Source organism: Rhododendron vialii, chromosome 8a (genome assembly GCF_030253575.1).
Source record: "Rhododendron vialii isolate Sample 1 chromosome 8a, ASM3025357v1".
NCBI lineage: Eukaryota > Viridiplantae > Streptophyta > Magnoliopsida > Ericales > Ericaceae > Rhododendron > Rhododendron vialii.
Window position 1 is genome coordinate 28,372,345 of NC_080564.1, and position 20,676 is coordinate 28,393,020.

The 20,676-nt window shown below is 38.4% G+C and overlaps 2 protein-coding genes across 2 annotated transcripts; both read right to left on the reverse strand.

The window, feature by feature from the left end:
* Positions 1 to 6,811: 6,811 nt before the first annotated feature.
* LOC131335890 (uncharacterized) lies at positions 6,812 to 10,682 on the reverse strand. The gene is made up of 3 exons (XM_058371449.1): positions 10,216 to 10,682; positions 9,228 to 9,689; positions 6,812 to 8,280 (listed from the first exon to the last, which is right to left on the reverse strand). Exons 1-3 carry the CDS (start codon positions 10,513 to 10,515, stop codon positions 7,240 to 7,242), a joined length of 1,803 nt encoding a protein of 600 aa, XP_058227432.1. The 5' UTR covers positions 10,516 to 10,682; the 3' UTR covers positions 6,812 to 7,239.
* A 5,414-nt stretch (positions 10,683 to 16,096) lies between these two features.
* LOC131335891 (large ribosomal subunit protein uL15x) lies at positions 16,097 to 16,763 on the reverse strand. Its single transcript, XM_058371450.1, has one exon. The coding sequence runs from the start codon at positions 16,670 to 16,672 to the stop codon at positions 16,232 to 16,234; it is 441 nt and encodes a 146-aa protein (XP_058227433.1). The 5' UTR covers positions 16,673 to 16,763; the 3' UTR covers positions 16,097 to 16,231.
* Positions 16,764 to 20,676: the final 3,913 nt, after the last annotated feature.

Sequence of the window (20,676 nt, forward strand, 5' to 3'; positions counted from 1 at the left end):
TTTAAAGCTATCTTATTCGCTCTCTTAACTATTGCATCTTTTGGTCTACGGTAGATATGCCCAAACTACCCTAGCCTATTTTCCTTCAACTTCTCCTCTATAGGTGATACACCTATCATCTCACAAACTATTTTATTTCTAATCATATCTCGTCTAGTCTGACTCTTACCACACAGCTACCTCAACATTCTCATTTCTGCAACACTCATCTTGCTCACATATTGTTTCTTAATAGGCCAATATTCTGTCCTATAAAGTATCGCTGGTCTTATGACAGTTTCATAAAATTTTTCCTTCAATTTTGTGGATACCCTCTTGTCACATAGTATACCAGTAGCGTTCCTCCACTTGAGCCACCCCACTTGGATCCTATGGGTCACATCATCAGCAATCTCTCAATCTCTACTAATAATTGAGCCTAAATACCTAAAATGATCACTCATTAGTATTTCCTGGTTTTGAATCATCACTCTTTCTACACGCGCACTACTGATACCACTAAACTTATACACCATATACTCAGTTTTACTTCTACTTATTCGAAAACCCTTTGACTCTAATACTTCATTCCAAATTTCTAATTTTGTATTAACACCTCTATTGGTTTCATCTACGAGGACAATATCATCTGCAAACATCATACACCATAGAATATCCTCTTGAAATTGTCTAGTCAATTCATCCATAATTAAGGCAAAAAGATACGGGCTCAAGGCTGACCCTTGATGCAATTCTGCGTTAATTGAAAATTCACTTATTTTCCCTACTGGTGATCTAATGGTAGTGACAGCATCTTCATACATGTCTCTAATCACCTTGATATACCATCTGGTCACTCATTTTCTCTCCAGAACCCACCATATGATGTCTCTAGGCACCCTATCATAAGCCTTTTCTAATTCTACGAAAATCATATGGAGATCCTTCTTCTTTGCTCTGTGTTTTTCTACCAATTTTCTTAATAAGTAGATAGCTTCCATGGTTGATCTTCCAGATATGAACCCAAACTGTTTCTCTGACACCGTAGTCACCATCCTCAAGCGATACTCAATAACTCTTTTCCACAACTTCATCGTATGACTCATCAATTTAATACCTTTATAGTTGTTGCAGTTTTGAATATCCTCTTTATTCTTATAGATAGGTACTAAGGTGCTCATTCTCCATTCGTCGGGTATCTTCCTAGTCATAATAATCTTGTTGAACAACTTCGTCAACCAAGTCACCCCCAAGTCACCTAGACTTTTCCACACTTCAATAGAGATATCATTTGGTCCTAGGGCCTTACCTGGTTTCTTCATTTTCAAAGCTTTAACTACTTCGAACTTTTGTATTCTCCGATAAAACTCATATTCTATGTTTTCGCCAGATACACACCTTTTCCCCATCAAAGCCTCATTCATGTTTCTCGTTTAACAACTTATCGAAATACGACTTCCATCTATCCCTGATCATCTCGTCTTTCACCAACACCACCGAATCAATACCTTTTATACACTTAATTTGAGAAACGTCTCTAGCTTTCCTTACTCGCAGCTTAGCAAGTTTATAAATAATCTTTTCTCCATCTTTACAATCGAGTCTAGCGTAGAAATTCTCATAAGCTTTCAACGTAGCCTCTTTAACGGCTTTCTTAATTTCCTTACTAGCTTGCTTATAACCCTAAAAAATTTTCTTGCTCCGGTCATTTTGCCACTTTTTAAAGCACTCCTTCTTTGCTTTTACCAAGGTTTGAACCTCGTCATTCCATCATGTCTCCTTAGAAATTGGACATTTTCCCTTCAACTCCCCAAGAACTTATTTCGATATTCTTATAATATTGTCAACTATCATATTCCACATATTGTCACTATTGCCTTCTACTTTCCACCGTACTTCTTAAGACATTTTTTCTTTAAATACCTCTAGTTTCTCCCTTCTTAGACCCCACCATTTAATCCGTGGACATCTAGTTTCCTTTCTCCTTCTATTATTTCCCTTGAGACAAATATCTAACACCAAAAATCTATGTTTTGCCACTAGACACTCTCCGGGAATAACCTTACAATCCTTACATGTCAAGCGGTCTACACCTCTAGCAAGAAAATAGTCGATTTGGCTTATATTGACTTCACTCTTAAAGGTAATTAAATGCTCATGTTGCTTCCTATAGAGAGTATTCCCAACTATAAGATCAAAAGCTAACGCGAAATCTAAAATCCTCCTACCACCTTCATTAAGGTCACTAAATCAAAGCCACCATGCACTTTCTCATACCCTTACTTATGCACTCCCATATGACCATTGAAATCGCCTCCTATAAATAACTTCTCTCCAAAAGGTATCCCTTGAATCACGTTATCCATCTGCTCTCAGAATTGTTCTATAGTAAGATCATTCAAGCCTACTTGAGATGCGAAAGCACTAATAATATTAACTATACGCTCTCTAATCACAAGCTTAATTGAAATAATCTGATCTCCTTTCCTCGTTACTGTAACTACTGAATCTTTCAGATGTTTATCTACTACGATACCTACTTCATTTCTATGTCTATCCTTACCCGTATAGTAAAGCTTATAACATGTGTCCTCTATCTCCCTAGCTTTCTCCCCTACCCACTTAGTCTTCTAAAGGCAAGCTATACTAATCCTCATCCTAAGCATGGTGTCAACTAGCTTCCTAGTCTTACCCGTTAATGTTCCTATATTCCAAGTTGCTAAACGAATCCTGTCCTGGGCTAGCTTCTTGACCCATGCTGGTCCAGGCACGCGCAAGAACCCTTACTCACTTATCACCACACCCAGGCGTCGGTGTAGTGCCCCTTACTCATTTTTCGTAGCACCCAAAGGCAGGCACAACGCCTCGCTTAAAGGGAACGCCTTAGCATGTCTCTTAATCATATTTGGATTCATGTCATAAAGATTTGATGATTTTTTTTTTACGTGCTAGCTGCCAGTTACCTAACGCACAACCCTCCTCCTTTATCTGGGCTTGGGACCGGCTGGGAAATAAAGATAAGATTCTAAACACGAACCAGGCGGAGTTAGAGCCATGTATGCATCAACTGCGTGGAAAATGTTCACATAGCTAGAGCTTCCAGTATAATGTACCTTTTCCTTCACAGTTAACATGCAAATATAGGTCATGCAGAACGCACAAAACTCCCACTTCCAGCAGGGTCCATGATCCTAATTCCTAAGTATAGGTGAAATAGAGCAAGCTTCTAATGGCATCATCAGCTGTTTAGCACAGTACTAAAATATATTTGATTGCAGATGCTCCACTGAAACTGCAGTTTCCCGCATTGGGTAAATACGAGTAATGGCCTTAAAACACAAAAATAAAAAGTAACTGGATTTATTATGCAATACACGGGGTTTTTTTTCAGTTGCAAGTGTTTTGTAGATTATCAATAGAAAGATAAACCACTTGTCCAAACTGTATTCATGATTTTAATGGTTTCCCAATCAACCATTCACCCTAGCAAACCAGCAATCATCTGCCAAAAACTTCTTTGCATCCAGAAACGATTGATTCAGAACTAGGTAAATTCCCCAAAGCAGTAAGCTAGTTCTACATTTCATGGTATGAGACTCAGACACATTCCCTCACTTGTATGAGGACTCTATATGGACTTGACACATAAGGGAAGCTGACTGACAAAGTCAAATCACGTGAATGCAGCAAAACTACTTCCAGAGAGGGGGTGAGACTAGAGAATGAATAAAACAAATTAGAATGAACAAAACAGCTAATTAACTTCCAGGCTCCAGCTTTTGGCAAACTAAAAAAGCTAATACCCCGTTATCAAAAGCTACAAGCATCTCTCTTCCACTTCACAATCATCAGCTTATTGGTACATCATTTTCAGGTTATACAGCGTACAAAAGCTGCTGCAAAACATGTTGAACAAATTCCCTCCATTAAAAAAACCCTATGAGCACTCCTCATAAGCTGCAGCAAAACAAAGAACACAACACTGCCCACGTAATTGTTGGAGGCAAGAGCTCACACACAAACTCACAATATGAAGAAGAAGATAATATAGGAAAAAGACTTAGAACATTTTATTCACTCATACTTGAAATCACTAGATCACATGCATATTTATAGTAACAACAAATGTAACCCACTACCTCTAATTAACAAGAATTATACCCATGAGGGCTATGACCTCCACTACACTATTATTAGGGACCTTTCATCTCTAAAACTCCCACTCATTAGTCATTACACTACCGCACAACTCTCATTAACATAAAAATATAACTCTCCATTACTTAGAAAAACTCCCACTAACAAGTAACAAATATGAAAGGACAAAAACATAACTCCCTTATTAGTTATTACTAAATAGAAACAAGTTTATAATTTCCCGCAGTAATAAGCAAATAAAAAAATCTAGCACGAGAAATTTCTCCTCTTAACAAGTACTTTTTTACTTTTTCCACCTTTCTTTTGCAAGTATTTACATACTGCTCTTTAATGTGCCTGCCTCCAAATAAAAATCAAGTTCAAAGTCTGAAAAAACAGGTAGACAAAATAACAAGCATGAATAAATAAGAAACCAACTAATTCGCATAATTGATACTCAATGGTATTTACTGGAAGTCCAAAAACCTACCAACAAGAACAACTGCATTCATGATTTTCGTGCAGATCATAGAACTTCAAATAAATCATGAATGCACGAGACTTCACTTACACATAAGTTTATGTTCACATGCATGTGTGAGAATGAATTCCATAATAAATGCTAGGAACCCACTAGAGACCCACATGTATGTGAGAGGGGTGTGGTTGAGGTGTGACAAATTGATGTGCCATTAGCATCTCCCCTTATATTTTGTATTATGTATGTGAGAGGGGTGTGGTTGAGGTGTGACAAATTGATGTGCCCTTAGCATCTCCCCTTATATTTTGTATAAACACCGCATTGCAAGAATTGTCTGTGCGTTATACAGAATTAGTGAGAGAGGACAAAAAAGAGGGAGCAAGAGAGAAAATATTGTGTGAGTGATGGAGGGTAAGAAAATTATAAACAAGCGAGGACTTGGGGATTAATATTTTTCTCTCATTGTACTCAATCAACATAGAGAAATTCTCTTTTGCCTGTGGAGTAGGTATTGAGACCGAACCACGTAAATTGTGTTATTTTCTTTTTGAGCACTTAATTCTTCCATTGTGGTGGGTCCAAATCCCAACAAATAGTTAACTAGAATCATTACACAGTTTCACAAAATTTGATATTTATTTGTAGCAGAATGGACATTCATCAATAACCATGGACTAAATACAAGCAGGATTACCAATTCACTTCTTCGATGGAAGTATCATGAAATACGAGATAATATTTCAATGTACAAGCTTATTTTCCAAAACGATTGGAATTCCTCACGCAAAGTTACTATTTTCGGCAAGTTCGCATCCTCTATTATCCTAATTTCTTTAAGGAATTATTTATGTTGTGTTGATCCATTATTTCATGTTTGTGAAGGCATGAGACATGAATGCTTTTTTGGGAACACAAGTATCTGGACAAGGGCAAGTGACAACAATGCTTAACAGGTATGATTTTCTCCAGAGTAAAAATCTATTTGTGGCATGTTGATTGGATCCCAGAGCCAGCCAGAGGACTAACGCAACGAGCTCACAAGCCTGGGCAGCAGCTCAAGCCAAATGAGCTCGAGCCACTTACATGGATTGTGGGGATTTGGCAACAATGTTGTGTAAAAACACCACACACTCTTACACAATAGTGCTCCATGATTTCTGCAACCCCACTAGAATCAAAAGATCTATTAACTGATTTTGGGTTAAATTCCTAGCGTCCTCGCAGAATAAGACATTGCTGATTTGACAACACAGACTACCACTTACACACAAGGCTGATTCAGGTCAAGCAACTGGATTGGACACCACAAGAGATCCTCATTACATGCAAGCTAGATTTTCAACGTAACACCTCTTCCAACACAGACATGCTTATATCCTTTTCCCTTTTCGGCCTAGAAATGCCAATTGATTGAAGTGTTTGTCATTTCTAGACTTTGCACCCTGGAATATTTTCATTTTCCCCCCTTTCAGTTCACACAAAAATATGAGAAAACACATACAAGGTCTGGTCTTCAATGTGCACAAATTAATTAACTAATATTTTCTACAAATCAAAGGATTCAAAGCAAATTAAATTGAAAGTTCTGGCATTTTGACCAAATGAGTCAGAGATCAGACACATCGTACCTTTTTACTATGCGCACCCATCCATTGCATACTTATCTGTACACTCATCAAACAGTCATGAAAAAGAGAGAATTGCCAGCCAAATCAATATCTGCATAGGATACTCAAAGCAGTAGGCATGAAAAGTGACTCCCACTGATGAAGAAACCAGAAGACATTTTATATCAAACAATCAAGATTAGCAGGAGAACCCTCAGTTTCAAAAATCCTATTGATGAAACATCTCATTACAGTCTGCAAGCATGAAGTTGATTTGGGCATCATAATCAACGAGAAAAACACTTGCAGTGGGCATTAACTATCTCTGACACACATTACAAAATCACAGAAACGTGCATCCACTGCCATTTCCAAAATGATAACTTTTGAATTGGATTGTACAATAAGAATACCTGTAACCTGTGTGCTTAAAATAGGAAACAACATAAGAACATATAAGCTGTATTTACGTAGCTATTAAGAGCATATAAGCCCTTTAAAAATGCCAACCCAAACAACTTAGCTTTCGAATCTTCTCAGTTACTCACCAATTAACTTAGCATAGGCGGAAGTATAAGCTGTCCATGAAAAAAAAAGGCAAAGACCCGGTAAAATATAAATTCATATTACTAATTCCAATTCCAACCAAAATGTCCTTTATCCAGCATCACTTATATGACATTTTTCTTTCCTCGAGGGTAATAGATATTAATGACATAAACTCATACATAAGGGACCTTCAATACAGCTACATACAAAAATCTGGAGCGAGAGGACAAAGACACAAAGCAAGGGGAAAACTTAGATAGAAACAAGAGGTTGGTATTTCATAACATCACTGATAACAGTTCAGCACATTTTCCAACCATTAACTCATTAACTTGAATGATGAATTGGTTAAATGAACAGACCATCTTTTGTGCCATGTGACCTCAGTTTCCTTGTGCATACAACACATCAATCTCTACCATGTACATTAGAATGCCAAGACAAATCCATCTGACTTTACTGTTTAGCCTTCTCCTACCGTGGCATTTATGGTGCAAAAGCCTGCCTATGGGTGTGAACCCCAGCCTGATAGAGAGTAAGGTGATGTATAGCCTTGGCAAACAATTCTCTCCTATCAGGATGTTGAGCCACCACAGTACGAGCTGCGCCCTCAATGACACTCAGTGCTCTAGCTTGTTCAAGAGCCTTGCTGTTACCAACATTCAAGGCGAGGAAGCAAAGCAACACAAGTTCATTCACTTGATCGCGACCACCGATCCTGATCAAATTCATTAGCTGTGAGACACCATCAGCGTCGATAATCGCCTTAGAGTGCTCCAAGCAATTAAAATTGTCCGGACACGCAAATTTACCAAGGGCAACAGCAGCTTCAGATGCCACATCTATATTTCTATGGCCTAGTTGTGCGACCAAAGGGCCAATTATCCGACTTTCTTTTGCAGGAAAAGTTCGCGCCAAAGACCCAATAGATCTTATAGCAGAAATTAGCAATGTCAGACTGCTTTCTTCGTTTACCACTCTTAGAATCTGTTCCAACACCGCTTTTGCAGCTGGAGAATTGGGCTTGAAAGCCACTCGCCTAAGGTCAGTATTAGACTCTGCTACAGCAGCCAATTCCATTACAGCCATCAAACAGTTACTCTGCAATTTCCCACTTTCCTTCTCAATGAGTTTGGCCAAAACAAGCAACCCTTTCGTTTCAGTTATCTTTCTGCTATTCAACAAACTCCCCCGAGAGAGTTTCCACAAAGCCTTTGCACAACTAATCTTGAGCTCGAGTTTCAACTCGGGCGACTCAACCCCCCTCTCCTTCTTATGCAAAGAGGAGGAAGAACTTGAATGGGGGATGTGATTAAACGAGTCTCTAGCCAATTCCTTGTTTATCTGAACGAGTGAGTGTAGACTAGGCTTACCTGGCTGAAGCTTAGGAATAGGATCATCCAACACTGTATCTATTGACAACAATGTCACCAAAGGCCTAGTAACATTCTCTCTCCCAAACTCCTCCTGCACCATCGGGTCCATCTCCGCCATCTTTGCCACCAAATTCGCAACCGCTACCTGAACCTGTTGTGGATAAAAAGAGTAAAGTTAATCCTCTCTCTCCCTAATGCCTTAAGCGTTCAAATGATTTAGTGGTTAATACAGTATCAGAGCAGCGAATAGATCATCCACCATGGAATTAAAAACACTAGCACGTGTTTGGCCTGTTGTTTCCTCGGAGTGAGAGAAAACACCTAAGCATGTGATGCTGCATAGGCGTACGTACCCACTTCTGACTTCTAATCGACACGAGTCTCACTAGCAAGCTACAATGGTGATTTGTTACTTCGCCTCAATTAGGTCCCTAGCATACGAAACACAAGCTAAAGGAAAGACATTGCATTCAATGTGCACGATATAATTAGTAACTACCATTAGATGAAATGTTTTAGAAATAACTTGAAACTAATGGAATCTGGTTGAAATTAATTCAAACTAAGTTGCGGGAGCAATAAAGGCTAATCTCTCATTTCCTTTTTATGTTATTTGACTGAGGATGTTATTTTATTTTTTTAAAAATATTGAGAGACTAGTAAGATTTAGGTTTTGTTTTTGCAAGTTCTAGCACTAGAGGAGTTGCATACTCTTCGAAACTCCCTCAATTTTCCTTTTTGTAATGATTTTATTTCATCTTTATGATCACAAAATTTTATTTGCCAATAAATAAATAAAAGGCTAATCTCCATAGAACTAGGAATGAAAATACACATTATAAAAGGGATAGTTGCTGGAATTAAAAAATATTTGGCAGGAATAAAGAACAAAATCTCTCTCTCTCTCTCTCTCTCTCTCTCTCTCTCTCTCTCTCTCTCTCTCTCTCTCTCTCTCTCTCTCTCTCGTATTACATGAGCATGTGATCAAAATTTGGTCAACAATTGAATACCTTAATCGCCAAGTGGCTTTTGGAATGGCTATCTAACTATTCTAACAATACTAACTTTTGCCAATCAAAAGACAAAACAATTGAATACCTTAATGGGCGAGTCGGCAAGAACCTTGACAATCATCGGCACGGCAAGCTCGCCGGCTATGAACCGGACCCTCTCCTGATCACTCCCCAAGTTCGAAAGTGCGGAGGCAGCAGCAATTTGAGCTTCGGCCGAAGCCCCTTCTTTCAACAACTTAAGTAAGGGCACAACTCCCCCTTCCTCCACTATCATCTTCTTGTTCCTATCATTGTCCCGTGCGAGGGAGGCGAGGTTGTTTGCCGCGTCGATTCGGTCGCGCAGCTGTCCCATCTGGACCGAAGCGATGGAGGACCAGAGCATGGCGAGGATGGGGTCGTTACTGGCGATAGGGGGAAGAGAGAGAATGGCGCCGCCGCCGCTATCGGAGTTTTCGAAGATTGAGAGCAGCCAGGTGACGTCGGCGATGGAGGATTCTAGAAGGCCGGAGACTTTGCGGAAGTCGGCCGTGGCGGCGATCGCGAAGACCTGCACGGCGGCTGCAGAATTTTAGTCCAGCGACACAAAATGTCCGAAAAACTTTTTAAAAGACAATAATTAGAAAAAATCAAATTATGTGCAAAAATGTGTGTATATATATATATATGATTCAACGCAGACAATTCTAACACCCCTTTGGATGAAGCGATTTCATGAGAAAAGAAAAGAAAGGTTGGTGATTTCTAGCCAAATCACTCATTTGAATTGATATTTTGATGAAAAACGGAGAAAAAAATACAAAAATAAAATGTTTTGATTGGCTTCTTCCCTTTCTCGCCCAATCTCACCAAATATATTTGAAATTTGGTGAGAAAGGGCTCTCCTTTCTTATCTCACCATTCAAAGGGGTTGAAAGTGGAGGTGCCGCAGCCCGACCTGACGGACAACTCCACTGATATTGAGCTATAATTCAATAAATAATCTACTATTTAACTACTAATTTTAAGTTAATTTTTATACGAGTTGTACTCCAGTGTAGATAATACTATTGAAGAAAAATCGAATGATGCCCGACCTGACGGAGGACGCCGCTGTGCTTGCACTTGCGGACTAGGGTTAGGGCGCGCTCGAGGTTTTTGTAGACGTCGGCGGAGATGCGGCGAAGGGGGCGGTCGTAGAGGGAGTGGGGGGTGGAGGAGACGGAGAGGCGGACGGCGGAGCGGAGTTTCTGAGAAAGGCGGTCGGCTTGTTTGGCCAATTCGGCGCAGTCGGATTTGGAGGACTCCGCTACTTGGGCGGATTTGATGAGGCGGTCGGCTAGGAGGATGGGGAGTGAGAGCTCGTCTCGGACTGACTTCTCTTCCACGTCCGCCATATCCGGTGGATTTTATGAGAGAGAGAGAGAGAGAGAGAGAGAGAGAGAGAGATCTAGTGGTGGATTCTGGTTCAGACAGGGGTCTGCCTGGAAGTTTATAAAAATGGAAGGACCGAAGACCAATACGTTTCTTTTCTATATTTCAATTTTCAATTGACTTCCTTCCTTCCAGATTGGGGGTAGTAGTCAGTAGACTTGCAAATACTACTTCGATGAAGAAAAAAAGAAGACTTCATGGGTTAATTTCTCTTTTCCTCCCTAAATTATCCTCCTTTGTCTGTTAACCCCCATAACTAAAACACGAATCAAAACAGAACGGTACTGACTATTGAGTAGGGGTGTGCACGGGTCGGGCGGGTCGGTTTTGACCAGAAATCCAAATCCGACTTGACCATGTCGGGTAAGAATATTTAGGCCCGCAAACCGAACTGCACAGGTGATAAGAACCGTCCGCGAGCCCGATTCTTTACTTCAGGTCGGGTCCGACAAAAAAAACTAGATTTGGCCTTCGGGTCCGACCCCACGGGTAAGAAACGCACCAACCCGAACCCCAAACCGAAATCTGATTTTTAATAGAAAGTAAACCCACACCCGTCCGAACCACATGTTCGACCCCGCTCGAGACCCTTCGGGCCGGGCCGGGTCGGGTCCGCGGGGTTTTTTCAAGTGAGGGGTCTACATGTTAGGAGTGAAAAGCCTTGTAATTCTTTGTTACATTGGAGTATTATTATTATGATATTAAAAATAGACTTTCGTAACTTCATAATCTATTAATGATTTGTAACCACATTTTTTTTTTATATCTGTGTTTTAGCACTAAATGGTTTTACAATGGTGAGATTATATTTGGAATGTTGAATGTTGCAATGGCGAATGATGGATTTGGTAATTGTGTGTTCTTATTATAACTGGTTATACAATTTGCATTATATGCTCATAACAAAACCTAATATCTAAATCCAACAATTATGCTACAAGTTCTCCAAATCCAAAATGCGCAGAAAGATGTCTAATAATTTACATTTCTCATAGTTAAAACATCCTAGGAATCTCTTCCACTGGTACTCTCTGGAAGTGAAATTCGAAGTGGGAAGTACAGTCTATGACAACAAAAACACATGGGTAACACCACCTGTGCAATTTGGTAGGATTTGTTTAGTTGTGCTACTTTAATGCCATGGGTTTGGAAGAGATGAGTCGTGTATGTGACTGTTGCGGTGTTCCAGTTTTTAAAAAAAAGTAATTTTAAGTTCAAAAATCATATATTTACTTAAATAATTTTTCTATTAATATGGATTTTATTTGATAGATCTCATTGAGATCTTTAAAACGGTGCAAAAAAATTTAAAAAATATTTTTCATTTTCATTATATTTGAGCTTAAAATTACATTTTTTTTCTAAAAGTTGTTTTTTCTAGAAACCAGAACACCCCTGTGTCTCTCACAATAGTGAGAGGGAAGGATTGAAGAAAGATTGACAGGGATTAGACCTGGGTAATAGGTCGTGTCAGTCAGATTCGTGTAACAAATTATTCAATCCGAACCCGACCCATTTAGAATTCGTGTTTCTCGAATCATGTCATTTTCGTGTTTTGTGTCAAAAATGTTCAACCCTAACCCGTTAACTTCGTGTCCGGTTCGTGTCATGTTATTATATCTATTGCCTAACTCTAAATAGAATTACAGATATACCATATTATATATATACTCCCTCCGTCCCAAAATGAATGACAATTTTTGAAACGCGTGTCATTTTTCATCGCTTATATCTTTCAATCTATAATATTTTTCATGAGTTTGAAAACTTTGTATAATAGAACTAATCAAGAACTATCAAACAAGATCCATATTGCATATATTTTGTGATCCATATTGAAAGATATAAGTAATTGAAATTGGCACAGATATAAAAAATTGACATCCAATTTGGGACGGGGGGAGTATATGTTTGTGTTAATGGGTGACACAGATTAATAACTGTGTTGGTCGTGTCAATTTTGTGCCTCGCGTGTTTAACCCGAACCCAACCATTTAGAATTCGTGTTCTTGAGTCGTGTCATTTTTCGTGTTTCGTGTCAGAAAATGTTCAACCATAACCCGCTAACTTCGTATCCGGTTGGTGTCGTGTTATCATGTTTCATGTCCGTTACCCAGCTCTAACAGGGATGAGGAAAAGATGGTAGGCATTTCAGGGTTTTCCGACTTATACTTCAGCTTTTCAAAATTATTTGCTCGATGGAATGGGTTTTAGTGACGACAAATTAAAGATCAGGGGTTCAATTTGATGCAGTTTTATGTTTAGGTAGGGGAATAGTTTAGTCAGAAACATTCTTCAGGTTCATAGTTGTCACAAGCATTAACCCTCATAAAGACTCATGTCCTGTTCTGTTAACATTTTTATTTACGTAAAAATTAAGTAGGAGTATTTATTTCTCTTAGCCAAATGGACCTTAATAAACAATGAACAAACAACTTTCATGGTAGAAAACGAGAAACACCATCCAAATTTCATTTGAGTTGAATTACTGTTAGGGTTTTCTATAAGTCGAAGTCTTCATCGATATTTTTAGTTTTTAGTGTTTTTTTCCTTTTAGCTTTTGTTTTTGTTAAGCAAGATCTATGAATCATATTTAACAAAATAACCATTAAATTTTTTTTTTAAAAACTTATTAAATTTTTTAATTTTTGCGTCTTATGTAGTATTGTTTAAAATATAATCTATATCTTTTTAGGAGTACTGACTGTTGCTTTCCAAAAAGTGAGAAAATAAATGAATAAAACTAGAAAGATGTACTCAAAGAGATAACCCAGTCTTTAAGTCGCCTAAAAATTACTACTACTTATTTCATGTCAACTTTGTAGACACAAATCGTACACAGATCTGTTGTGGGGCCCACTAAGGGTCCCACACAAACAATCCAAACCGTTCATTAATGTAGAATATTTTTTCAAAGGTCCTTGCAAAAAATCGGTTCAATCCGATATCTTTAGAGGCTCGATTCAATCATTTAACTTTTCATTATCATGACATTCGAATGAAAAGTTAGATGATTGAATCGAGCATCTAAAGATATTAGATTAAGCTGAGTTTTTGCGAGAACTCTTGAAATTTTTTTTACATTTAACGAACAATTCGGATCGTTTGTGTGGGACTTGTAGTGGGCCCCACATCAAATCTGTCCACTACTGTTACAAATACCACTTCAACATCCTAATCAAAATCAACTATTTGACTTGACGTCACACCATAACCAAAACTCTCTCCCACCATTTCCAATTTTGAGCAGGGACCAGTTGCTCTCCATACTCGTCTTTCCATACTCTTCTATATTCTCCTTCTGGCTCCCACTCTCGAGCCGATACCTAGAATCAAAACTTTTCATCTAATAGAACTTGTAGTTAGCTATGTCCGACGCCAATATCAAGAATCTAAATTTTTCATCTTATAGAACTTGTTGTCAGCTACGTCCGACAAAAAATTGAATTCATCGAACATTTATAAACGGGTAAACATATCACATTTTGTTTCAAACGGTTGAAGTTTATAGTCACATAGCGTGCTTTAACATGAATTGCCTTGGCTACTTGTCTTGCCACCTCAATAACGTGCTTCTTGTTGAATGAGAAAAGAATCGTACGTTGAAATACTCAAAAGTACAGTCTTACGCATTCATTGATAGGAGATGAATTTTGTTTACAATAGCCCCAAATATCAGTTCATATTTTGAAATTATACGCGATAGAATCCATTTGGTACATACTGAGAGATGTCTTTTTCATCGTGTACCTAATAATGTACTAACTATTAATCTATATTTAGTTGTGGGATAGGTTTTCCATAATGCTCAGAGTAGAAAATGGTTTTGTTGTTATTAGATGAAATGCTTGGACAATTTTTAACTTAAAAAATAATGTTGAGGCAATATGAAAATTTAAATAGGGCAAAATTTATAAAGTAGCCCTTTCAGATACATCATATTCCCACTTTGTAAAGGCATAATTCCGATTCAAAGACCACATTTCCAACTTGGAAAAAGGCACATCTAGATTGGATTTAAAAAATGAAAAAAATAAAATAAAAACTAGAATGCAGTGCCAAATGGAATACTAGAATGCTACTCTGAACATATGATAAGTGAAGACACACATCCACCTCCATGGCATACGGAAAACAGGTTAGAGATGGACAACACGGTTATGATCCATAGGTTCTCATGATTGGGTTCTCATGATCCATAGGTTCCATACCAAGAAAGTGAAGAAACACGACAGGTAGAAGGCAAGCAGAGAGCCTTCCGTCGTGAAATTAGTACCAACACTCACGAAGTGGGAAGATCTTAAATTAGCACCGACACTCACGAAGTGAGAAGATCTTAAAGCAATCGCAACAAAAGCATCATCAGGAGAACCAAAAGTGACAGATAGAAGATCAATCCTTTTGCGAAACATATGAACACAAAATCCTGCTGAACACAATCTTGATACCTCATGATACTCAAGCCAAGCTCTTGGACAAATATCAAATACTCCAAGTGATTTCAAATGACTACAAGGTAGTCATTAGAAACTCAAAGCCAATCAAAGTAGCTAAGACCATTCAAATTGTACAAATTGAGATCCAACAGAGTTAAAACTATTCAAAATTTCCATGGTGCATGTCCAGGCTTTCAATTTCCAGAGAAGCAAATGTAAGCACACAGAAGTTCCTTCAGCGATAAGAGAGCAGCAGTTTACAAGCCACATAACTTGCTGATGGGTGAAAACTAAAACATACTACACCCATAACATACTCTGTTCACCAACAAGACTAGGAATGCTGTACATCACAGACTCCCAAATCCGGACCCTGAAATGGCATGGATGTGGAATAAAAAAGTACAGGACAGGAGAGGCATCAAACGAATATACCAACTTGCCATTCTAGGAATCAAACTCTCATATGGCCCTCCCCAGTTTTGTCCATCATCTTCAGTACGAATATAGTTGTATTGTTCAATATAGCTCAAACCAACAATCAACTATAAGCACATACATGAAATTACACTAGACATTACGTGAGCATAAATCCTGAATATCTTCTATTCTGATGCTCAAACCAGATACATAACCTGTAACTTGCAACTCCAACCACAATTCAGCTTTCATTTACTGCCCATTTACTTTCTTTACAAGGGAGAGATAAAACTGGTTCTTTTTTCTCCTATTCGTTTTCTACCCTATGGTGATCAGCTATTACACACAGGAAGAGAAGGCCAAAAATTACAACCATAACCATAACCTGACAATCCCCAAGTTTCCCTAGGAAAAAGATCACTCATTTCATACTCCTAGCAAAGATGCGCCAATCTCTAGCAATAAAAGCCCGTAATTTCCACCACAAAAATAATGAATCACTGTATTTAGATATACCAATTCAATCTTAACCAATCAACATTTCTAACCCAGGACTCTTACCCAGTAAAGATTCTACAAACAAACTTAGGCCACGCAAAGTAATCGGCTCCACAGCATAAGCCCAACTTATCAATTAACTCCGCATAACATTTCCCCATCAAAATAGCCATAACCAACAGATCCATGATAAAGTAAATTAAGTTCATGCCTTATAAAACCCAAAAACGTCATTACTCCGAAATTCAACATAACAACAAAACATTAATACTTAAAAAACCCTAATCGATAAATCGACCAGAATAATCCAAAAAAAAAACCAAACCTAAGCAGTAAGCACGACGGCCCCACCAGCCTCCTTAATCTTCTTCTCAGCATTCTTCGAAACCAACTTAGCCTTCACCACCACCGGCTGCGCCCCCGGCAGCACCCCCTTACCCAAAACCTTAAAGTATCCAAACTGGGTCACATCAATCATGGGGACGTTATCCGGTGTGGCCTTGTCCCTCACCTCCTGCGGGACGAGGGACCAGAGCTTGTCGACGTTGACGATGGGGCAGTGGAACTTGTTGCGCAGCCTGTGGAAGTATCGCATGCCGACCTTGCCGAAGTAGCCCGGGTGGTACTTGTCGAAGAGGATGCGGTGGTGGTGCAACCCGCCGGCGTTTCCGCGGCCTCCGGGGTGCTTGCGGTGCTTCCCGATACGGCCATGACCGGCAGAGACGTGGCCGCGCTTCTTCCTGTTCTTCTTGAACCGGGTCGTCATTCTCTCTCTCTCTCTCTCTCTCTCTCTCTCTCTCTCCCCTGTGGAGCGGCGAAGGCAGAAGGGCTAGGGTTTGGGGTAATTTATAGGTGGAGGGATTTAGGGTTTGGGTTGAGTGTGATGATTTTACTGTTTTGTCCATTGAGCTAAATCACACATCTCGCTCCTACAATTGTTTATTATTACACTATGTGCACCTTCAAGTTCTAATTACTACAATTTGCAACAACACGTTTCATTTTATTTTTACCCAAGTAAAAAGGGTGAATGAGGGGGTGACTGGGCATAGCAACCCTCCCCTGTGCGTGACCATAGAAACTCTAAACCTACGGTGGGCCTCGGAAGAGACCAAAGAACCATAACAACTACCGTGTCCGCTAAAGGTTAGCGGACCACAGTCGAGCTTCGCAAGAAGACCAAGTTTTAGAGAGAGTTGTTGGCACGATTCAAACCCGTTACCTCCTGGCCATCCAAACCCTGTAGGAGTGAGCCATGAGCCACTAGGCAACCACTCTAGGTGCCACCGGTGGTGCACCAAATGTTTCTTGAATATTAGTGAAGTGAACTTTTAGAGAATTTTTTTTTTATATTCCTTCGACTTTGACCAAAAATTCATTTTGGTCCTTCACCTTTCAATTTCGGTATAAAAATATTTCGACTTTTTCAATTTTTTTCAATGTCATCCTTTAGGGATATATACATTAAAGATAGGGTGTTCGAATCAAGCACCTTACATACATCAGATGCCGTTGATTCCCGCACTAGCCCCCTCTTCTTCTTTTTTATAGAATTTTTGGACGGCTCGGATCGGCCGCCCGGTGGCCGGAGACGGCCTGGCGCAGCCGTCAGTCCCTATAGCAGGACTCAAAGAAAACGGATTCCTTCTAAATGATGACATTGAAAAAAATTGGAAACTCGAAGTATTTTTATGCCGAAATTGAGAGGTGAATGATCAAAATAAATTTTTGGTCAAAGTCAAAGAGATATAAAAGAAATTTTACCAAACTTTTACCTATCTTTCCGTATTTCATGTGAAAGACTCTATTGTTTCTAACTTTTTTTTGGTAGTTTTTATTTTTCATAACTTTTTATTTAATTTTTCTTTGTACATTTTGGAGTTAAGCATTCGTCTCGATAAGATGAAAAATCGTTGTAACTTTTGAAAGTAAAAATAGAACATTTGGGGGCATAATGGTTAATTTTCTTTCCCACCATTTTAAAAGTTCCAATTACTTCTTTAAAATTGGTGGTGAAATTTACTTAAAATCTTGCGCAAAAATGTTTTTTTTAATCTGGAAAATGACACAAGTTTTGCTAATGTCTTAAAGAACGGAGGAGGGAGTATAAATTAAAAGAAAATAAATGAGAGAGAAAAAAGAGGGAATCCAACTGCAGAGTCCAGCGTATGGGACTTTCTGCCTCTCAACCTTCAGAATATGGATTAAAGGGTTCCATGTAAAGATTCGAGCAATGCGAGAGGAAAAGGACTTTAGGTAAATCTATATTCAGCACAGTTTAAAAAACAGAGAGAGAGAGAGAGAGAGAGAGAGAGAGAGAGAGAGTTATCCAATCTTTCAGAAGCAACGCTCCCCCTCACATGAGTGTGCAGACCTCACTTTCTAGTGTGTTGGTTTTGCACACTTCTGTGAACGAGACTAGCGCTGCTCACCTGCACACAGCCTATGCTCCTTGTTCCAAGGGATCTAGTCCAAACTAGGATGCCCATAATAAACAAGCCCAATATTGATCTTCAAAGCACCTAGAGGGCATTGATGAGCATCCAATATTGTAAATATTTGATGTGATAAGTTTCGTTTTATGTTGTTTTAACTTGCAATTATTTAACTTTTATAACGATATTGCACGTAAGGTGTGTTTTTAGTGATTTCAGGTAAAACGTGCAAAAAAAACGTATTTCAATGCCATGCATGGCTCAAGTGCTTCCAAGTACGTGAAGACTTTGTCAGCCCCATAAAATCTGTCTAAGGGGGTGTTTGGCACATTCATTTTCAACTTCTTATTTTCCCTTTTTTACATTTTGGGTGTTTGATTGTTGATTCTCAAAATAGCTTTCAGAAAATGAGTTCTGGCACCGGTTTCTCATTATTGCCTTTTCCCATTATGGCTGTTTGCTACCCATTCCGAAAATGGATTTTGGGAAAACACATTTGCTCATTTTGCTTAAGGAGAGGAGAAGTAAAAAAGTGATTTGGAGGAGCTTTTTGCATTTTTGGCTTTTCCCATTTTCATTTAAGTTACGAAAATACCCTCACTTATTTTAACTAATCACCATTTCTACCGTGCCCTTTTCGCTTATATTCGGCTTCAAGTTTGGACTCACAAGGGAATTTGATGTGAATCGTGTTTGGAACTAGCAGCAGTGTACTACGGTGTACGTTTTTATCATTTGTGTGTTTGTTTTAATTTTTTTTTTTTTTTGCTTCAGTTGGAACTCCTAATTGTTTCCTAATAATAAAGTTTGTGTGCTTTTTTTTTTTTTGGCAACTTCACCATTACAATTTCCAAATTCTTAAATACTAACCTATAAAGGGATTACAGTGCCTTTCAAAAAAATAATAATACACTAGCAAGTAAGCAAATCTTCAGCCGTTAATGGTGCTCATAGTATTCATACATCTTTAATAATACACTAGTAAAAAACAAAGGGCAACATGGTGAAACTAACTCATAATTCATTTTCATCATATATCTTTCAAACACTACTCCTCCTGCAAAATGCATTCTGCACATATTCATCCAAACACCTACCAGAATTCAAAATACATTTTGATTATAATACAAAAAGCTTAAAAGGCAAAAAATTGAAAATGAAATGCCAAAAAGTAGGCTTCCAAACACTCTATCAGATTCAAAGTACATTCTGACCAAAAAGCCAAAGAGCCAAAAAATCAAAAAGCTGAAAATCAAAAGTCAAAAAGTAGGCTCCCAAACACCCCCTAAGTATGGAAAAATGACTTTCCAAAAAAGTATTGATTTTCAAAATTAAAAATGGCGGTAATTGATTCTTGAATTTTTCTAAGAGTAACTATAAAGTTGCAAGGTTTTATTTACACCCAAACCCAAACTCTCGATGTGTGTTTAAAGGGTTCACTGAGCCTCTCCCTATCCAGCAATTGCCTAGGTGAGTTGATAAATGAAATTATCCTTTTGACCTTCATAAAAAAAAAAGGTTTTATTTGAAGAGCAAAATCATGTTTTGAGCCATTTTTCTATTGAGAAAAATATGCAGTTTTCCATTTTATACTAAAAGTGGAGGGTTGACATTTTGATTTAATTGAAATCTTGAAATTCTGGTAATGCCATTGTTTACGAATGAGGGGTACATTCTTATTTTCATTAAATAAATTAAAGTAAAGAAAAGGTAGAAGAAATGTTTAAAATGTTGTATTTACTTAAGTTTAGGGAATGAAAATAAGATGACGTGGAGCTGTGGAAGCTGCTGGGAGCTGTCTACTGAAGCTGAAGGCAGAACTGGAGATAACCTCCCTGTATCGATACAACCTTATTTTGTATCGATACGCGTGGGCTTATTGAGAAGACAACGATTGTTGTATCGATACGAATTAAGGCCGTGTCGATAACAGAGCGTTACGGAGAAATGGTCATTTCAAGCTTAGCAGTGTGGTATCGATACCACGGGCTTTCGGCCAGATATTTACTGCTTTTTGAACTTTTCACTTATAGAATACTTACTACTTATAGTATGTTTGTAGGATATTTGTTAGGAGATAAGTTGAATTGTATAAATATTATTCTCTATCTCACTTGTTAAGGGGTAAGTAGTTAGTTTAGTTGCTTTAAGTTCCATAGTTGTTCTTCAAGTTCTTAGCTCTAATCCTTCAAGAACACTAGTAAGTATTTGGTGTTTGATGTTTTTATGTTTGTTAGTTGTAGCTACGGCTTGGATCTCCCTTAATATCAAGTTTGTTTTCATTTTCATCGGTTAAAAATTATGTCTCATTTTTATGCTTTCTTTTGTGCTTTAG